At 44.5% G+C, this 20,591-nt stretch overlaps 1 protein-coding gene across 3 annotated transcripts; it reads right to left on the reverse strand.

Moving 5' to 3' along the window:
* Positions 1–2,350: 2,350 nt before the first annotated feature.
* MAPKAPK5 (MAPK activated protein kinase 5) lies at positions 2,351–20,189 on the reverse strand. Of its 3 annotated transcripts, none has more exons than XM_030958942.1 (14): positions 19,977–20,189; positions 15,512–15,585; positions 14,562–14,637; positions 13,468–13,565; positions 12,418–12,526; positions 10,600–10,689; positions 9,886–9,981; positions 8,790–8,870; positions 7,231–7,418; positions 5,262–5,382; positions 4,555–4,685; positions 3,873–3,988; positions 3,467–3,571; positions 2,351–2,542 (listed from the first exon to the last, which is right to left on the reverse strand). In XM_030958942.1, exons 1-14 carry the CDS (start codon positions 20,010–20,012, stop codon positions 2,448–2,450), a joined length of 1,416 nt encoding a protein of 471 aa, XP_030814802.1. In that variant the 5' UTR covers positions 20,013–20,189; the 3' UTR covers positions 2,351–2,447. The 3 variants fall into 3 exon arrangements, with proteins under 3 accessions (XP_030814802.1, XP_030814801.1, XP_030814803.1); XM_030958941.1 differs by having other exon boundaries at positions 2,353–2,542; positions 3,867–3,988; XM_030958943.1 differs by lacking the exons at positions 13,468–13,565; positions 19,977–20,189 and having other exon boundaries at positions 2,353–2,542; positions 3,867–3,988; positions 15,512–15,570.
* Between the last annotated feature and the right edge of the window lie 402 nt (positions 20,190–20,591).

Genomic DNA, 20,591 nt, shown 5'->3' on the forward strand with positions numbered 1-20,591 from the left:
GAGATATTTACAATATTCACAGTCTGCTATAAAGGATCAGTAGATTTATTACCAAGTCAAGCCTCAGAGAATCAAGACAAGGTGTCTTGCACTTGCTTCAACTGAAAAATAAACTAAACACAGGAAGGAGAAAGTCAAATGCTACTTTCAAACATTTAAATGAATCCATTAAAGTTATTGAACTTTTAAATGTAAAACAGAACTTTCCCAAGAGTAAAAAAAATCAGCTTTCTCATAGAAACAAAACCATTTGACCTTGAGTCTTCAAATTTTGTTTTCTTAATCTGTCCCTCCCTCCCTCTGCTTCAAATCAGGCCCTTCTTATTTATCACAGACAAGAAAAAGGAGATTAAATCCATCAAAAGCAGTTCCTTGTGGCAAAAGCCCTTGGAAATTTGTACAAATGTTCCCACCTCAGGATCAGCAGCACTTAAGGGATGAAGAAAAGGAGGAATCCTCTAACACACATCAGATCCCACCTTCCCCTCTGACTGCACTTCCAACAAATTCTAACTCCCACAAAACTGCCTGAGGATTTTCCTCCTGGGAGGGCAGAGTCACAAAGTGCTTCTGGAGGGGATTTTTTTGCTCTGCCATTCAAACAAAGGTGATTTCCTTGTTTCCATCTCTTATCTGCCACACTTGAAAGTTTCAATTCCCCAGAAAAACATGGATTTCAAGTTCAAAATGAAACCATTTCAAGACATGACCTAGAATTAGAGCAAGGACAGAAATGCACATAACAGGGCTTGGTGGTACAGCCAAAAAAGTGACAAAAACTCTCAATTTTTGCTAATTCTCTTCAGTTTTCATCAAGAGATCAGTGCACAAATATTCCAGGTAGTGTCAGAGGTACAATTCCAGCTCACACAAACATTCCCTGCTCCCATCAGAGGATGGATAAGCAGGGACTGTTCTTACCAAAACAGGCATTGGAAAACTGTCCACAGGATTAAGGAAAGCTGACAGAGAACAGGAAACAAAGCATCTCCTTCATGTAGAAAAAACAAGTCACTGTTTAGAAAATTGTATAGAAAGAGTCAGACACTGCTTTGCCATCCAGCTAAAGCTGCAAGGAAATTTTGGTATAGAAAAGAGACAAAAAAAAAAAAGAACAAGGCTGGACTTTTGTAGGAGAGAACTGGGAGACTGATGGCTCAGGTTTGTCAACGTAAACCCAAAAATGGATGAGCTGTGAAAGACAACAACGTTCAGGAGTGGTCACTGAGGGCCCTGGGTTGGCACTTCAGTCTGCAGACCAAACTCAGCCGGTGTCTGCACGGATTTGGTACCAAAATAGCTCTATAAAAAGCCTCCGCCCGATCTTTGAAAGAAAGAGAAGCAGAAAAGGTAGAAAACTAGAACTATGTACAGATTCTTGCCATTGGTTTGCTTTATCAGGATTTAAAAAAGCAGCTTTTGGAGCCAATGTTCCAGACTAGAGTAAGAACCTGCCCTGGGGAGCAGGGAGCAGCCCTGCAGTTGTGGCTCCCCCAAGAAGGAGCTCGAAGGCATCAGAGATGAGAATTTGGGCTCCAGAGAAATCCCAGGGGTTCCCCAGAGCACTGGGAGCCTGCCTGGGAACAGCTATGCTAAACAAGAGGACAAGTCAGAACCCAAGCCTTGGATCTTCTAGGAAGGAAAGAATGGGAATATCCCAAACAAACAAAGCCCAGGCTGGTCTCAATCCATAGAAGATCCCACCATGGAAATTAAAAGAACTTGTGCATAAGGACTTGAACATTCTTCTGTTCTGCTGTTGGACAAGGTGAGAAAAAGAAGAGTTTTGTGCTGAACGGCTGATTCAGCCTTAAAAAAGCTCTGAGGAAGATGAGGAGAAAGAAAGAGAGGAGGTTAAGCCTTAAAGAAGGTCTGAGGGAGATGGGGAAGATGACAAAAAAAGAGAGTCACTGCTCAGAACTGAAAATTTCAGCAAGCACATGGCCTCAGATGCCTGGGCCAGGCACCAAGCCAAACTGAAGGGTATTTAATTGATTTTTCCCTATCTAAAGACCTGGAATTTAGGTGCCAAGGGGAGCTGTGAATTTGCATTTCACAGCACTTGCTTCAAGTACTCACTGAGCAGGGGCTTGAGAAACTGTGGCTCTCCTTCGCATACAGTCACTGCAGGGGCTGGATGTGGCAGGTGAAAGGCAGCTTCTGCAACTGGTTATTAAGAAAAAGAATGGTTTTTAACAATAAAATCCACCCCATTTGTGGGGCTCATGATTAACAGTACATAAGTGATCATATATACCTCGAGGAACTGAGTTTTAAAAAAATATTACAGTACCAATGATTTTTTTTGTATCTACAACTATACAGCATTTTCAAGCAGTATGGAAATTTAATGAAATAATTATGATTTATTAATTTACATAAAAATACTTTTTACAGGTAAAGAATAAATCTTAAATGGTAAAAAAAATAAGATTAGGAAGCTCCAGCTATTGAGAGTCGTGGGAATTTGTCTGCTCTTCAATCACTTGTTTGACAATTTCTGCCAGTTTTAGTCGATCCACTTTGTCTGTGAATCCTCTGCCTGGAAGGGAAAAAAAACAGAGAATCAGCTGGAGCTGGGCACAAGGAGGAAAGCAATCCCAGCTGGAATTAAACAATGCTTCACACAGACTCAGGGCAACAGCAGCACAGGACCCAAAAGGACTTAGAGACCATGGAAAAATGGAGCAATTAAAGATCTCAATGAGAGCCAAGCAAACAGAGCAGAGGAGGAAGCAGGATCAAGGCCTTGTGAAGGTGGCTGATGCTCCTGGTCCCTCCCACCCATCAGCAGCTGCTCCTGGGGGCTGACACCTCTGCAGCCTCCTCTGGCCAGGAGCCACCCAAGCAGTCCAAGGTGCCTGTCCTGGTTTCTTTCTGCTTCCCACCCAAACTGAGCTGGCAGGGAGGAGCAGCCTCTAGCAGAAAGAGGGAACAAACAGCTGGATGGAAAGCAGCTCAACACAGCTGAAGAAGTTCCTAAAAGGATCACAGAATCCTGGAATGGTTGGAAAGGATCTTAAAGGTTATCTGGGCAGGGACACCTTCCACTATCCCAGGTTGCTCCAAGCCCTGTCCAACCCCTCCTTGGACACTTCCAGGGATGGGGCAGCCACAGCTTCTCTGGGCAATCCGTCCAGGGCTCCCCATCCTCACAGTGAAGGTTTTTTTGTATATATCCCATCTATCCCTGCCCTCAGACAATTTAAAATTATCCCTTTCTATCATGATCCATTTATGCTGTTACATTCCTGGTGCTTCTGAAAACTCAACCCTGACCCCTCAAATAGAAATTTCAAAGCAACACTTTCACCCCCATTTTGGGAACACCAGTTCTGGCAGAAAGGATAAAACAGTGTCAAAACCTAAATCAGCACAAATCCTATACATTTGGGGTTATTTCCATAGCAGGAGGTCTGTGCTTCCCCCTTTTCCACATTCCCAGTGGGAGAGCAGGAATTCTCACCGTTCCAGCTGAAGCTCTGCAGGGTGTCTCGCAGCAATTTGCATTCCCTGTTGTATTTCCAGGCCTCCTGCATCACTTCATTCAACTTCTCATCTTCATTCTCTCCTGGTTGGGACAACAGAGGGACACAGGAGGTTTGGACTCGTGCCTCACTCAGGGCTCAGCAAACTGGGCAGTTATTCCTGCTGACCCCACACAAACCAGGAAATGGCCTTTAAACCAAATATTCCTGTTTGAAAAGTTCTTTTAACAGCTCTGCATGTCACTAAAATTCCACACGAACCCAAATCCCAGCTCAGAGGCTGCCCAGGACTTTTCTTCCTTCCTCACCACTGACACAGACAGACCCAAAGTCGAGGTCTTGCACATTTAGGAATAAAAGGTTCTTAAAAGTGGCAACCTTTACCAGCCTGTGGTAGAATGCACTGAGCAATCACATCTCTCAGCTTCTCCAGAGCCACGTTGGAATCATTGCTTCCATTCTCAGGGTCGTGGATGTAAACACCATCCTTTGGCTTGGTGCTGCACAAGAACAAGGGGGAAATAATTAGAATTTGGGTGCAGCTCAAGCTCGTTATTTGTTGTGTAACTGCTCCAGTCTAACACAGCTCCTTCCCTCTCTGGGAAACTGGGAGATAGGTTCAGCATTAATTATAATTCTTGATCATTTTAAGTATGGAGAAAAAGGAATATTCCTTTAAATTACTTCAAATAAGGGGTAATCCTAAAATGTATGAGTCTATTTTTCAGATTAACAAAGAGAGAGAGAGAGTTTACCTGACTTCTTCAGTAAATAAATGTCAGGATGGGAAAAAATATCTTAAAATCCTTTCTCCCAGTTTGCCTTATCTTACATGTGACCCATCATCCCAACAGGAATCTGTTCAATGCAGGAACCGTGTCCAACCTCCTTCCTGTCCTCACTGGCACATCTTGGCAGAAAAACCACACTGTGCCACTAGGACTTGTCTGAGCAACACCAGAAGTGTGTTAAACCATCACAACTGAGCCTGTGCCATTCCCAGAGGCATTTCCCAGCCATCCCAGCTGGCTCCAGGTTGTCCTTCCAAGCCCAGCTCTGGAGTTACCCCAGGAGTTTCCGCTTGCGCAGGATCGGGTTGTTCACGGAGTGAAGGGGCTTCAGGCTCACTTTGAGGTCTTGGATTCTCATGTTTGCAAGTTGTTCTGCGTGAGCCTGTTGGATCCCTGCCACCATGGCCTGGAAAGACAAAAGGGGCACTTGGTGCAACAACACACGGATGGTGTTTGCCATGGGCGAAAAAAGGAACCAAAATTTGATTTATTTTGGAGATGTGCAAGAAAAATCAGGTTTGCATGAAGCAAGGAACTGAAATCAGTGACAAAATATCCCTGGGGGAAACAGGATAAAGGATCATCTCCTCCTCGTGTTCACAAGATTGACTGAAATCCTCTTTGAGCAGAAATTAAAGGAAACAAGGACTATTTGTTTAATTAGTGAGGTCATTGCTGTATGACCTCATAAAACATGGCAAAAAGAGGAAAGAGCTGTGGAAGATCCCTCAGGCTCTGCTTTCCACCATCAGCACGTGGCAGCTCATTACACCAATCTGGGAGCATCTTTTTCAAGCCCAAATTTCACATTTTATTCCCATTTTCATTTCTGTTTCCATTTTCTCCCTACGATCTCAGGCTCTCCTAAAGCAGAAGAGAAGCTCCTTATCTGCATAACCCCACATCAAAAAAAGCTCTTCACCCATCCCAGAGCTCTCCTGCTCCTGTGCAACATTCCTGACCAAATAACTGCTCCTCAGACCTTGTCCATCATCAGCTGGGCAGAGGGCAGGATGTTGTCCAGGGCCTCTGTGGAATTGAGCCAGGGATGGTCCAACACCCCCTCAATGGTCAGACGTTCTTCAGGTTTGACCTTCAGCAGCCTGGGGAGGAAAGAATGAATCCCTAAGAAGGGGTTTGGTGATTTACAGAGCATTTAAGCATTTTAAAAGCCAAAAAAGCAGCTTTGCCAAGAGCTCAAACTGCCCCAAAATGAGCCCAAAATCTGTCCCAGCTCCCTGAGCTTGCTGTGGTTTAATGCTGTCACAGTTCATCCAGGGCAAAGGAAGGTGCTAAAGGCATTCCTGGGGTACCCCTGTGCTGCTGAATTCCACAGCTGCTGCTCCCAGGTGGGAAATCACCCTCCAGAGGAGCTGGAAATGATCCAGGCTGGCACTCTCTGGAAATGCACTCCCAGAGCTCATCCCCAGAACAGGTTACACTCATCCCAAGGATTCTGAGCATGGAAACTCTGCAGCATTCACTGATCCCACCATGCCACTCCTCAGCTTTTCTCCCCCCTGCAAAGTCCTCGAGTAATGAACGCTTTGGTTCCAGCCCCTCAAAATAAAAATCAACTGAAAACTCCATGAAATAAATTTTTTCTAGCATGAAAGCCTGGAAAGAGGATTTGCAGATAAATTTGTGTTCTCACGATGAGCACAGCTAAATAAAAAAGCAAGATTTCCCACAGAGTGCTGACAAGTCATCCCAAAGTCTGAATGAAAATGGGAATGACTCCATGAGCCTGTCACACTTCCTCAGACAACCCCAGAGCAGCTTCTTGGCTGCAGAGCACAATTGTTTAATGTACCAAGAAAGTGGAAATAACTTGTACAAAATGTCAGCAGCACCACGGGGGAGAGCAGAAATCCCACTTGCTGCCAAGCAGGTTAAGCTCACTGTTGATAGCAGCCACGTGCATTCCTTTTCCATGCACTTCCCAAATCCTAAGCCATTATCAAACCCTCATCAAGCTTGAGGTCAGAAATCAGCCTGGATCCATGTGACAACATCCTCAGAGCTGACTTTCATGGGAATTTTAAAAGACAATGGAACCTTTTGCCTGTGGAGTTTCTGTGTGAGAATAAAGAGCTGACCTTGGTATAAAGGAAAGTTAATTTGGTGAAAGGTTGCGGGTTCTCCTGCACAGCTCTGAAAAGGTCCCAGCACCCTCTCCAAACAATGTGAATGCTTGGAGAATTTACAGTACATCTCAGGAGCCAGTGATACTTTTAAATTACTTCCCCAACTGATTTTTTTTCCCTATTTATATTGCTTTTATTCTCTCAGCTCCTCTGGTGATGCAAAGGCAGTAAGTCCCCATCACTTTTTCAAAAATAAGTGAGGTCAGGCCCTAATCAGTGCCACGTTCTTGCTCCCAAACAGACCAAGTCTTTGAAACACTCCCAGCTGAGGGATGTGCCCTGCATGGAAAACAGACTCCATTAGCATTTGGAATAAAACATCCATGCAAAACCTCATCTGAGTCTGGCACCTCATGACAGATCTTAATCTCCCTCTCCATCCTCCTGCCTGATTCTTTTTAGGCTGTGTATGATGTGCACAGGGCTTTAGGGGACAGATTTACCACATCCCATTAAGGGCACTTGATTTTCACAGGAATTCAAATGTTATCCCAGGAAATCCGTGCCAGCTGTGTTATCCTGAAACCCTTCAGTGCTCCCACTCCCCTTGAAGACTCAATAGACAATTCACCCCAACAAAAGAGACATCAACATTAAACACTTGGGCAGGAAAAAAAAAATAGCATTTCCCAGACTTGGTTTATGCTGAATGTAGCAGAGAATTTGTCAGCTGGATGAGCTGCAGACAATCCTCACTGATGGGACAAGGCACTTCCAGGTGCTTTTCCACTTCCTTAACATGGAAACATTCCAATTCCTTAACACAACCACAGAGCAACACCAGAATTTCCTCCAGGGACTCACTTTCTGACAATGTCTTTTGCCATTTCTGAGATCTGGCTCCACTCCTCCTCTGGGAACTCGAAGCTTCCTGTCATGATCTTTTTCCTCATGTCCTTGGGAATCGTCCGGCTGTGGTGCTTGGAGTAGAAGGGGGGGTACCCACACAGCATCACGTAGATAATCACCCCCAAGGACCACAGGTCACAGCTCTGCAAGCAAGGAAAGAGTCACTCTGGGGAGCAGTTGGCAGCAAATAGTGGGGGAGTTCTGATAAAAGTTCTTTGTTCCCTAAGGGAACAGAAGCAGCTCAGCTCCTCCTCAGATGCACCTTCGTGGATAAATCTGGCTGCTGGGACAAGGCAGCTCCAAGCTGAACAACTCCCAGGTGCTTGGGAATTGTCTGGGAACAGCCAGGGCTGCAGAGGTGTCAGAGGTTTATTGCATCTCTCAGGATACCTGAATCCTACCCCCAGTCCTGAATCCTACCCCCAATCCCATAAAAGAATCCAGTTGTTCACAATGGGAGGCTGAAAACAGAACAACCATCCAAGAAAGGAACAGCAGGGAAATGGAATCAGAGGTGTCTGTGGAAGCTCTCAGTGCCCATTCTGGGCAGCCAGGTGAGTGCCAGGTGCTGCTTTTGCACAATCACACCTGGGGACAAGGCCCTTCCCTCAGCAGCTCTGTCACCCAGTGCCACCAGAGCAATTCTTCACATGGAACATGGAAAGAAAATCACTCCCACCTTGGAAATCCCAAATCAAGGGACAAGAGAGGGAAGAAGAAACTCCACATGAAAACAGTATTGGCACATTCTAAGGAGTTCAGAAGCAGAATTGTCTGCTACAATCACCAACCTGGCTCTCCAGAATGGAGAGAGGCAGGCAGAGCCCTGAGGAAGGCAGATTTGTGATGCAGACTAATTAGTAATTGCTTTAACTCTCTCTGTGAGGCTACTGAATGCCAACAGTGCATATCAAATACCTGCTCAGGCACGGGGTGCAATAAACAACCATCCCTAGAGCTGGAATCAGGGCAGATCCTTACTCTGGGATCACAAAGCACAAAACTTGAATTAAAACTGACACAGCCAGAACACTCAGTGGTTCAAGCACTGCTCAGCCAGCAGGAGACAGTGATGATAATAAGGAGGAAAACGTTTTGGAATGCCCAAAACAGATTATGACCTTTCAGGACATTTCCTGCCGTGATTTTGCCAAGATTCCAGCAGCTACACAACAAATTCTTGGTTGTTTTCCAGAAGATCCAGGTACAGAGCAGTTTCTGGCACAGCTGCCTGAACAAGGAATGCTCTGCACATCCAGAAACTCTGGCAGCAGGAAAGAGATTTCCTTTGAACAGAGCTGAAAGAACTTCCCTCATGGCTTCACTCCAGCAGAATCATTCTACTCCCCAAAATCTTGTTCATATTTAGTGCTCCTTTAACAGCATTTGTGTATTTATCCCCCCTTTATTAGAGGATCATTAATTAGGTTTGCACTAAGTGTGCATTTTATTATTTGCTCTATCAGAAGCACCAGAGGGGTGGGGAAGACTTTTAAAGATGTTTCCCAGCTCACCTTGTTGTAAGTGTAAGGGGTTGGAGAGGTGGGGATAATACCAGACTTTTCTTTCTGATGTCTTCTTTGTGCCTCCAATACCTGGTGAGAGGGGAAATAAAAACAAAGAAAAATCCATCTCATGGACAGGCAAAACAACCAGCAAAGCCTATACCAAAGATTCCTGATGATTTTCCATTCAGGAAATTTATTCCAAATACTACCAAAGTCCAGTTTTTCTCCCTAAGAAAGACCAGAGCTTCCTACATGCTGAAAATATTAAAATATCATTTCAGGGCACTGAAATCTCCAGTTCTGCCTGAATTAAAGCAGTTGCTCAGAACCTCCAACCCCTCCATGCTTGGAACCAGAACCTGAAGTGTGTCTGGAGGGTAACCCAAGCTCAGAGCTGTCCCTTTTTGCCTCTCCTTGCACAAATCCCATCACATGTGTCCCCTGCTGAGCCAGTCTGTGGGTTTGGGTTGCAGGGAGCCCCAGCAGGCTCCAGCTGGGAAGGAATTTGATGAATTTTCAGGGCATGCTCTGATCTCTGAATTACCTTTCCCAGTGATCCAGTGATTAAAGGCAGCCCAGCACTGCAATTAAATCTCCATCTGCAGCTGCTTTTCATTTTCTCCAGGACTCCAACACAAAGGACAGGAGAGAGGGGGGAAGCAGCACTACAAAGAGCAGCCTGTGTGTAATTACAGATTGTGCTTAATGACACAGGGGCCAGGCCAAGGTGCCCAGGTACCAACCCTCTGCCACTGCCCTTTGTGAGCAGCCTTTTCAGAACCTTTTCCTTCCAACCAAGTCCTTTTTGATGCAATCCTGAATGAGCTTGAGCTGGAAGAAGGATGGCAAAGCAGGGATTTCTCCAAAGCAGCTGCTTTAATCCAGCTAAAGGCCAATTGTCACCATCAGTGCTGAGCAGAGTCTGGGAAATTTGCCTTATCAACAGATCCCTGTGGCACTCCAGCTCAGGGTGGAGGGATTCCTGCAAGATTCCTGCACTCAGAGCCCTTCCAGGGCAGCAAAGGGGGATAAAATGATGGGGATATGGAGGCTGAGGCAATAAATGATCCCCCTTTAGCCCAGAGCAGGAAGTGGTTGTTACCTGAGGTGCTACATAATAGGGAGTGAACTGGGGTGTCATCAAGTCACCTTGGTCTACTTTGGCAAACCCAAAGTCACACAATTTAACAGGTGCATCCTAAAACAAGGAGAAGAGGGCTTCATTAGACAAATCTCATTAAATCAGCTTTCCTAACACAGAATTCTCCCCCTGTCCTCATCTCACCTTTTCCAAACATTGTATTTATACCCTCACACTCCACCAGGCAGCTGAAAGGTCACAAAGAGACCTTTCAAAGCAGAGGTTTTGCTTTTCTGGGTGCTCTGGGCCCCCTCAGGGATTGGGAAGGCACTGAGCCCCTTGTAGGGGGGTCACTGCATATCCAGGCTGGTGGTGAGCAGGAGAGACACAGAATTGTTTGGCTCTATCAAAGCACCTCTAGGCAGAGGGTCAGAACACCCTGATGAGGGGGCAGAGGTGGATTCTGAGTTCAGGTGGAGAACCTGACTCCTGTTTAACAGCAGCAGCAGGGACTCTGCCCTGCAAGGAGATCAGGGGGTGGAAAAGCACCAAGTCCATCCAGGTGATTCAATTTTCAATTTGAAAATTCAATTCCATTAATTTTTTTTTTCAATTGAATTTTCAATTTCAATTTTGTCACCAAAACATTCATGTCATATTACCAATACTCTGAGAGTCACCCTTGAGCCACTTCACAAAATTCAGCAGCAAAAGAATTGCAAATGTTCATCTTACCAGAGAGTTATCCTTGAAGAGGAGATTCTCGGGCTTGAGGTCTCTGTGTGCAATGTTTAGTGAGTGGCAATGCTGCAAAGCCAAAGCTATCTGGAAAAGGGCACAACAAATCAGCTACAATCACCAACCTCCTCCTGCAGCCTGGACATTTATTTCAGCTTTACAAAGGATATTTCCAACCCCAAATATTTTAACTCCACCCAAGTGGAGCTCTCCTTTAGGACAAGCCTGACCCAGCTGCAGTGGTGCAGTGAGGTGGCAGCTGGGACATGAATCCCACAGAAAACAAAATCCAAGCTGGCCTGGGCTTCCCAACCTCCTCAGTTTGGGAACTCAAGGCATTGAGAGCCCCCCCCAAAGTGAAGCAGGAGGTGCCAGTGCCCCTTCCCTGCTGTGCCAGGGCTCCAGGGTGCTGCCCCTGCCCAGCAGGGAGTTCTTGCGTCAGGATTCCAGGGAATCTGCACATCCAACATTCAGGCAGTTTGATTCTTTCTTTTTGGATGGTACTGCCTGCCCTTCAATCATTCTGTGCATATCCCACAGAAATGCATTCCTGGATTGTTTCAAGGATGCTTTGGGATCCTGCAATCCAGGCAGGAAAAGCTCCAGGGACTGCACATTTCCAAGTGCAATTCATTTCAAGAAAAGCCAAGTATAAATATTTAAACAGCATTCCTGAGAAGGAAGTGAGGCACAGCCTCACAAGCCTTATTTGGAACTATCCCTGCTGGATTCTGTAGGATCCTACCCAAGTTTAGAGCCCTTCAAAACCTCCAAATTACTGTCACAAGAGAGCTTCACTGCTAACTCAGCTCAGCAATAAACACAAACACATTGCCAGAGAAAACGAGGCAGTGCTGTGAAAAGCTTTAACAAGGATGAAGAACCACCAGAGAAAAGAATTTCACATTTCAAACTTCATTTCTATAAACATTAAAGCAAAGAGTTACTTGTGACATGAATAATCCAAGTGTACACACAGAATTCAAACCAAAGTCTTGACTTCTGGTAAAGTTTTACAAGTTTTCCCCACCATGTCAAAGAAATCAAACAGCCCAAAGGATGTCAAACAAACTGTCAAGAATAATTCTGTACTTCCACCTCATTTCTTTGTTGGATGAGACCAAAAAGTACCAGCACAATTAACATTTCATTAAAAACAAATCAAAGCACAAAAGTAACATAAATTTTTTGCTCCAGGTTCAAACATTCTCTCTCCAGCTGAGGGGAGCCGGGGATCCCAGCACTGAATTCCACAGAGATCCTTCTGAGAGTCCCACCAGCAACAAAAAAACCTGATGGACACCAAAACCCCCTGCAGAAACCACCATGGAGGTTATAAAATCATTCAGGAGTGAGCTGGGAGAGAAAGGGTGAAGGAACAAACAGACACAAAATCAGAACAAACAGACACATTCCTTGGGATCTTCCAGGAATTCCACAGCCCAAGCCCAGAACCCAGCCTGAAAACCCCTGGCCCAGAGGAGAGAAATGCCAAGGGGGTCATGGAGGTTCCAGAGCTCAGGAGTCCTGCTGGAGGCAACATTTTTAGGACAAAATTCTCTTGGAAGTCTTCTCTAGAGCAGGTGTGGAAAAGCAATGTTAAGCACAGCAGACCCAGAGAACAAGCCCACACCTTCAATCCTTTATTCCTAGTAAAGCTTGGGCATTGTCACTTATAACAAAGCAGGCAATGATCATCGGATCAGAACTGAGGAAATCTTTGAATTCATCCTTTTTCCCCACCCTTCCAGCCCCAGGAATTGTCCCTACTTTAGCCAGAGCATGATGGATTTGCTGGGACAGGGGGTGACTTGCCTGCTTTGTTACTTGGCTCGCTTGCTTCTCAGTAAAGTGCCGGTGCTGGCTGATTCTGTGGAAGAGCTCTCCCCCTTCCATCATCTCCATTACAATTAGGAGCCGAGCCCTGTTCAAAAGCATTTCATGTTGTTACATTAAAAAAAAAATCATCCAAAAGAACAGAATTGCTAAGCTAAGAACGCATATTTCACACAAACACTGCTTTTTCTGTGCTGCTTTTGGGGCTGTTTTGGTGCTGTCCGAATTTAAAATCCTCAGGATTTTCTGGCTCCCAGGAAATCTCCAGTTTGTTCCTCCTGATGGGCTCCCACATCCAGCTGGAACAAACTGGACATGGATACATCCAGCTCCAGCCTGGATGGAGCTGGAAGACATGTGGACACTCTGCCCTCAAGGATTATACAGCACCTGGATGTTTTTGAGTCTGGATCCCCCATTATTTTAATTTACAGCTTTACTGCCATAAATATGAAGGATAAAAAATAAGAAGGTGGAGATCAGGGCTGCCAGATCCTCAAGGAATTAACTCCCAGTTCCCACCACACAGCAAAATCAGCTACACCAGAGCCTAAGACAGGTCTCAGCTCTTTCATTCTCATGATTTTCTCCACTAAGATCCTATCAGAAGACAATATTTTTATCCAAATATAATAATACACCAAAAAAAAAAAATCACTCTGTTCCATGTTTTCCTGTGTTCATTTTAAGCAGGACAATGCACTGAGAGTTTTCAGGGCTGAATTTCATATTTTTAGAAACAACTCTTTCACACAATGCAGACTGAATCAATGGAAAACCTAAAAAAATGGAGATGCATTCAACACAGGGAATAAAGGAGGCAAAATAATTTAAATACCACAAAAGTCAGGGAAAAAAAAAACCAAAAAACAAGAGCTGCTTGGTCTGCAGGATAATTATTACACCTGGGACCCCCTTGAAATAATAATTTTGTGATTAAAACCAAAGCAAAGCAAAGCAAACTCCACTATACCTTGGGCTAAACATGGAAAAGAAGCTGTGGGAGTGAATCCCCCTATGTAACCTTACCTGGGGCTGGATTCATGTGGGAACTGCACACTGTTAGCATAAACTTCAATTATTTGAACAATATTGGGATGTGTTGCACACATCATGTGCAGACGTACCTTGAAGAGAAGGGAAGAGCTGTTACTGCACACAGGGACAGGCACTGAGGCCAAAAACACCCCAACTTTGGGTCAGATTGTGGGATCCCACACAGAGCTCTGGGAAAAGCTCAACTTTGGAGTGTTTTCCAGAAATTTAGACAGAACCAGCTTTAAAGGAGCAATGTAGCACTTCAATGGAAGTGAAAATGAATGAATAAACCCCAAAATTCCCTCATTCCACTCATGGCTAAGCACTCACAACAGATGGAACATCTGAATTAAACACTTGCTCAGAACCTCCAACCCCTCCATGCTTGGAACCAGAACCTGAAGTGTGTCTGGAGGGTAACCCAAGCTCAGAGCTGTCCCTTTTTGCCTCTCCCTGCACAAATCCCATCACATGTGTCCCTTGCTGAGCCAGCCTGTGGGTTTGGGTTGCAGGGAGCCCCAGCAGGCTCCAGCTGGGAAGGAATTGGGACCTCCTGTCCCAACATTCAGGAATTTCCCCCACTTGAAAACTCCCTGGGCTGTTCAATCAAGCCAAATTTTGGTGCTTTTTGGACACAGATGATTTTTATGGGAATTTTAAAGGAGAATTTGCTCAGTGACAAGAAATGGAAGTTGCTTAAACCTCCAAGACAATTAATTCTTTAAATCCCCCACAGCTTGGAGGAGTGCCCATCATTCCACAGGCTGACAAGTTTGGCACCTCAGGAATTCCCAACCTGTGTCAGGAGCTGCTTTAGGTCCTGGCACATGGAAAAAAAATCCATTTCCAGAACAACTTGAAGCATTCTTGGAGCAGTGACATGTGGCAAGAAAATTCCCTCTCAAACTGGTTCTGTTCCATTACAGGGAGAAGAACAGCTTGAAAACACAGCTCAATTCATTAGAAATAAATCTCTGGATGCACAACCAGCAAATGGGGGTTTGGTGGTGGGGTTTTTATGTTTAAAGCATCCCCAAAGCTTCAAAAATTGAAGTTTTTTTGGGAGAGAAAAGCAGGAACTGTACCTCATTTCGAGCTTTTGGACGATCGAGGAGGATTTTCAGTGCAAAGCGTTCTTGGGAGGATTTTTTCATGCAGACTCTGGTATTACAGCAACAAAATCATTCAGTCAGCAAGGAGGTTCAAAAGAGACACCTGAAGTAATTGATTTGGAGCTCTGAGTTTGTTCTCCACGTGGGAATTCCCAGGAATGCCCCCAGTCTGGGATACATCCCAGCTCTCACCCTAAATTCAGCCCCAAGAGAGATTTTGGATGGAAATAACCCAGAGCACACCTGAACACCCCCAATGATGCTGGAATAAATGAAATATTTGGGATAGATAAAGTGGTTTGGGAAGGAAATCCTCATTTTGGCTGTATTTTTTCCTCTTTTTCCCCCCTCATTTAACAGTTGAGGAAAGGGCCCATGTTTGAAGAGGCAGCAAAAAGAACAAAGCACAAAATGAGTGTTTTAATGAAACAACCCAAAAAGGATGAGGAGAACCCAGAGAGGAAGATAAATAATGGGAAAGACAAAGGGAGCACCCAGAACAGCACACAGGGGTTTTCCAGCCCAAATTCCCATTTTCTGAAGGGAGAGGCTTTGCTGGAAAAGTGTTTTCCTTCCCAGAAATCATCCAGGGGTTAAAAATCCATGAGGAGCAAGGCTGGGATGCAAAGGCAGAGGAAAACTGGAAAGACAAGTGGGAAAGCAGGGAAGGGGCAGGGCAGAGGGGTCAGGAGAAATTTCTGTTTTCATTATTCCAAACCAGCTCCTGCTCCTGCCTGGCTGTGGGAACACACCAGCACAGAGAAGTTTTTCCTCCCCAAATTTCCCCCCAAAAAAGACAAAACCCCTCCTGCACAACCCACATGGGGCACAGGCATTTGTTGCTTTGAATTTTCCATGTATCCCATCATTATTTTTAGTAAAATACTCACTGACTCCTCCACAGGGCAGGGATGTTCCCTTACCTAACAGGCCCACTGATGCCAGCTCCCAGCTTCTGAGTCCAGTTTATGTTGTATTCCTCTAAAATGGAGGTTTCCTGTTCAGGAAAGAGCAGCAGGAGGGAAAACACAGTCAATAAATACATAATAAATAAAATTATTACAGCTTTTCCTAAAAAAAAAACACCCAAAAAACAACTCAGCAGATCTGAGTGTAATAGTGCTTGATGGGGAGTTTGCTTACCTCAGGAAATATAAATATAAATATAAATATAAATATAAATATAAATATAAATCAAACATGTAAAATCGAAAAATAAATATAAATCTAAGACAAACATACAAAATGGAATATAAATATAAATATAGCTATAAAGATGAATATAAATATAAAATAAACATATAAAATTAAATGTAAATATGCCATTATGTATAAATAAAATATACTATTGAATATGAATGGAAATATAAAATTAATTATACAAACATATAAATATAAATACAATACAAATATAACTATAACTATAACTATAAATATAAATATAAATATAAATGCTCACATCATGATTTACCTGATTAAAACAGTTAAAATTTTAAATTGTTAAAATTCTTTGCCTCATTAAAATTGTCAGAATTGTTTCTGTGCAGCTGGAATTTCCAAACAGGGTTATTGAGAGCAGTAAATGACATTTTGTGCTTTTAATACCCAAAATGTATCAAGGACATCTCTCCCTCACTCAGTTCCAGCTTCCTACCCAGAAATGATCAATCTCAATGAAACAAGGAGCCCATTTCAGCATTAAAATTTGCATTTTTTTGGTCACAGAAAAGAGAAAATTGCAGGTTTCAAACCATTGGAACCATCACAGTGTAAATTAAACCCTGCTTGGTTAATTGCAGATTTTTCTGCTCATGAACCAGGCTCCTTTTGTCCAAATCCACCCAGCCAGGGCTGGGTTTTGTTAGGCCACACTTGGGTGCCCTCCCATCCCAAGGCAGGATTTAAACCCAGCTTTAAACCCAGCTCAGAGCTTTGATTGATGCCCTGAGCTGGCCCTTTGTTCCTTTATTAAATTCCTGCCTCTGCTCAGGATAAATCACAGCAAAAGGAGCTGCTGCAACGGCAGCACAAGGAAAAACAATTCCCAAATCCATTGGGAATTCATGGGAGAAGCCACCCCTGAAGGTTTCTAAAGGGTTTAGAAGGAAGGAGCAGAAATCTCAGTGGATCACAGGAATTTTGTGGTGCTCAAAGAAACTTCTGCTCAATTTAACTCAGATGAATTTCACTTGTGAGGAAAACTTTCACTTGTTAGAGAAAAGCTGATTTAATTCTTCTGATATTTAATTTTTTTTAAATTTAAATTTCATTTTTCTGATATTCAGCTGTAGAAATTTCACTAGTTAGGGGAAAGCTGATTTAATTTTTCTGATATTTAATTTTTTTTAAATTTAATTTTTCTGATATGCAGCTGCAGAGAGCTGAAAGCAGCAGGGATGGGGTGAAAACACAATGTTAGGAGGGCATTAATGAGCATTTAATTTCTATTTCCTATTCTGTGTATTTGTTTCAAAGAAAAAAGCAACAATTTTACATCCTGCACTTTTCAAATTTGGATCTCAACCTTCATCCCAAAGCAGCTTTACAACTCAGAGGTAAAATGAAGAATTAATGGTCAAAAACCACAAATGACAGCAAATCCAGCTCAGGAATTGCAGCTCCAACCTCAGCACCAGGAATTCCCAGCACTGACAAGGAAATGTTCACTCTTTTCCAACCTCAATAATTCCATGATTTTGATCCTAAACAGCTGAAAATGTTTCAAAAGCACCAATGTGTTTAAAAACATCCAAGTGTTTCAGCTGGATTTCGTGGGGAATGGAATTCCTGGGAATCTCCAAACTTCCAGGAACCTGAAACTTCTGATTAATAACCTGAATTTACAGTGGGAAAAGGGGACAATGATGTGAAATATCCAAAATTCCAGCAAAGTTTTCACAGCCCCACGTGGAGCTGGGAGCAAAATTCCCTCTCACCAAGGCTGAGCTGAGAATTTGGGCATCACCCCAGCAGGCTGGGATGGCCAGAGCCTGGAAAAGCAGAATTCCCAGGGGGGAAGCAGAATTCTTAGAGGAAAAGCAGAATTCCCAGGGGAAAAGCTGAATTATTTCCAGGGGAAAAGGAGAATTCTCAGGGGAGAAGCAGAATTCTCAAAGGAAAACCAGAATTTCCAGAGGAAAACCAGAACTTCCAAAAGGAAAAGCAGAATTCCAAAAGAGGAAGCAGAATTCCCAGGGGAGAAGGAGAATTCTCAAAGGAGAAGCAGAATTCCCACAGGAGAAGCAGAATTACAAAAGGAAAAGCAGAATCCTCAGGAGAAAAAGCACAATTCCCAGAGGAGAAGCAGAATTCTCAAGGGAAAAGGAGAATTCCCAAAGGAGAAGCAGAATTCCCAGGAGAAAAACAGAATTCCCAAAGGAAAAGTAGAATTCCCAGAGGGGAAAGGCAGAATTCCCAGGGGAAAAGCAGAATTTGCAAAAGAAAAGCAAAAGTCCCAGAGGAAAAGCAGAATTCCATGAGGAGACAGAATTCCATGAGGAGAAGCAGAATTCCACAGAAGAAGAAGAATTCCTAGGGGACAAGTAGAATTCCCACAGGAGAAGCAGAATTCCTACGGGAGAAGCAGAATCCCCAGGGGAAAAGCAGAATTCCCAGAAGAGAAGCAGAATTCTCAAGGGAAAAGGAGAATTCCAAAAGGAAAAGCAGAATTACAAAAGGAAAAACAGAAATCACAAAAGGAGAGAAGCAGAATTCCAAAAGCAAAAATAGAATTAAAAGGAAAAGCAGAATTCCCAAAGGAAAAGGAGAATTCCCAAAGGAAAAGCAGAATTCCCAAAGGAAAAGGAAAATTCCCAGAGCTCTCCCAGCCCATCCCTGCTCAGAGCTTTCCCAACCCCACTGATTCCCTGATCCCACTGCAGATCTGTGGGATTAAGGGGATTTCTTTGACCAGCACACCCCAAAAAAGCCTTTTCCCCTCACACAAAACAATTTGGGGGATTTGTCCCTTTTCTCACAATGAGAGGGGTTTTAAAAACATTTATTCCATTTTCAGTCTCTTGTGAAGGCTGAGACAATCCAGGTGTCACAAATCACACCATCCCTATCAGAAGTTAATTATTTTTGAATTTAATTTTTAAATTTTTAAATTACAACACATTACAAGCATTTCTTGGCCTATCAGCTTTTGCCACTCCACGCTGTAAAGAATCTAAAATTACCCCTGTGAAGCAATTTGTTATTTTAGTAACTTAAGTAATTGTAGTTATTTTAATTTATTTTAATAATTAGGACCTCGTGGGTCCTGATATAATGCATCTTTCATAGTTCTATTTCTCTAAAGTATTTAGGTTTTTTTTTTTTGCAAGGCTGTCCTTAAATTTATTTCTGAATTGATGTCCTGAAATTAATTTCTATTTCTCAACAACATCTGTCCTGTTCCATGGCATTTCTAAGCCAGCATTTCTAATTTCAAGGTTTGCATTGAGATGCACACTGTGTAAACCTTCTATTGTATTTTAAAAACATTTTAAAACCTATTTAAAACCTATTTTTTACAGATATTGATGGGGAAAAGGTTGGAAATTGGGAGTTTTGGGAGTCCCAGGGTGACTGGGAGGAGTGCAGGATGCTGCTGGGACAAACTGGATGGAACCAGAGAAAAATCCCATCGTGGGGAATTCCTCTCCTCAATCCCCAAATCTGGAAATAAATCCTGTCCTAAATCCCAGACCTTGAACCCCAGAACAACCAAACCTGAGCTAAACCAAAGATTTGAGAAGCAAAAAAAAAATCAGCATAAAGTATAAAAATGATGAGTACTTATTAAAAGTACTAAAGATTGTTAAAAGTATTAAATGACACAGGTTTCATTTATGCAGGGTTGAGAAGGAAGGGGCAGAAATCGCGGTGGATCAGAGGAATTTGGGGTTTTCAGGAGCAGCTCAGAGAAATTTCTGATCAATTTAATTCAGATAATTTTGTGGTTTAGGGACATTAATTTCGCGGCTTTAGGGACATAAATCAGGGAAAGGTGAACGAAGCTGGGGAAGAAGGATTTGGACAAAAGGAATTTGGAACTTCAGGGCGGTGAGGACATTGGGCAGAACCCCCAAGATAAGGAAAATAAAATAGGAACCCTAAAAAACTTCACATCCGAGTTGGGATCAGCTGCACCGCGTAAAGGGAATTGCAGCAGGGACACATCGGGACCAACCCCGAGTCCAGAAGGGCAGGAGCGAGCGCGGCACTAATTACCGTGGATAATGAGCCCCTCATTACCCAGCAGCGCTAATTAATGAGCGAACACCGCAACTCGCGGCCGGCGAGCACCAATTCCTCCGCTCGCCAAAACACAAACACCAAAACTTCAAAGAGTTCGCGGGATCCCGAGCAAACCCCCCGGGAGGAACCGTCCCGAAATCCAACCTTGATCGTCCTGTCCATGTCGTGATCGTGCGACATCGCCCCGCGGGCCGCGGCGGGCCCGGCGCCGCCTCAGGCAAGGCGCAGCCCCGCTGGAGCCTTTGTGCCGCCGCCGCTCCGCCTCATGCCCGGCCGGGCGGGCCGCGGGTGCGGCGCGGGGAGGGCGCGGGGCCCGCGCGGAGCCGCCGCTCAACCGGGAGGAGCCGCCCGGGAGCCGGACATCGCCGGAGCCCCCGCCGGGCAGCCCCGCCGGACAGCGCGGGCCGCCGCGGCGGCGCTGCCGACGCCAAGAACAGCACGAGAGGATGGAGCGGGATCGCCGCGCCCGCCCCGCGCCCGCCGCGGCGTTTTGGGAGCCGCCGCCACGGCGCTGGAGCGGTTCGCAGGCGGCTGCGGGCAGCTCTAAAAGCGCGACGGCAACGGGAAAGACCCCGCGGGGCTTTCGAGAAGGGCGGCGCCTTGTGATGACGTTTAAATCACAGAGCCTCGGGGGGCGGAGCGAATCTCTCTGATCCCGCCCCTTCATCGGAGGGGCGGGGCAAAGCGAAGTATCGCGAGATCTTTGTGGGCGGGACGGAAGGGAATTGCCGCTCGTCGGGTCCCGGAGGTCTCGCGAGA

This window comes from Camarhynchus parvulus, chromosome 15 (assembly GCF_901933205.1).
Source record: "Camarhynchus parvulus chromosome 15, STF_HiC, whole genome shotgun sequence".
Taxonomy (NCBI): domain Eukaryota; kingdom Metazoa; phylum Chordata; class Aves; order Passeriformes; family Thraupidae; genus Camarhynchus; species Camarhynchus parvulus.

What these genes read in the sequence shown, in the direction of transcription:
- MAPKAPK5 (XM_030958941.1), bottom strand. Translation starts at nt 20,012, where the DNA reads ATGTCGCACGATCACGACATGGACAGGACGATCAAG. An exon ending in CGCAAGCGGAAACTCCTGGG is followed by an intron (nt 3,989 to 4,554) that starts GTAACTCCAGAG and finishes GTTCTTGTGCAG; the next exon opens with CACCAAGCCAAAGGATGGTG. An exon ending in TCTACCACAGGCTGGTAAAG is followed by an intron (nt 3,572 to 3,866) that starts GTTGCCACTTTT and finishes TGTCCCAACCAG; the next exon opens with GAGAGAATGAAGATGAGAAG.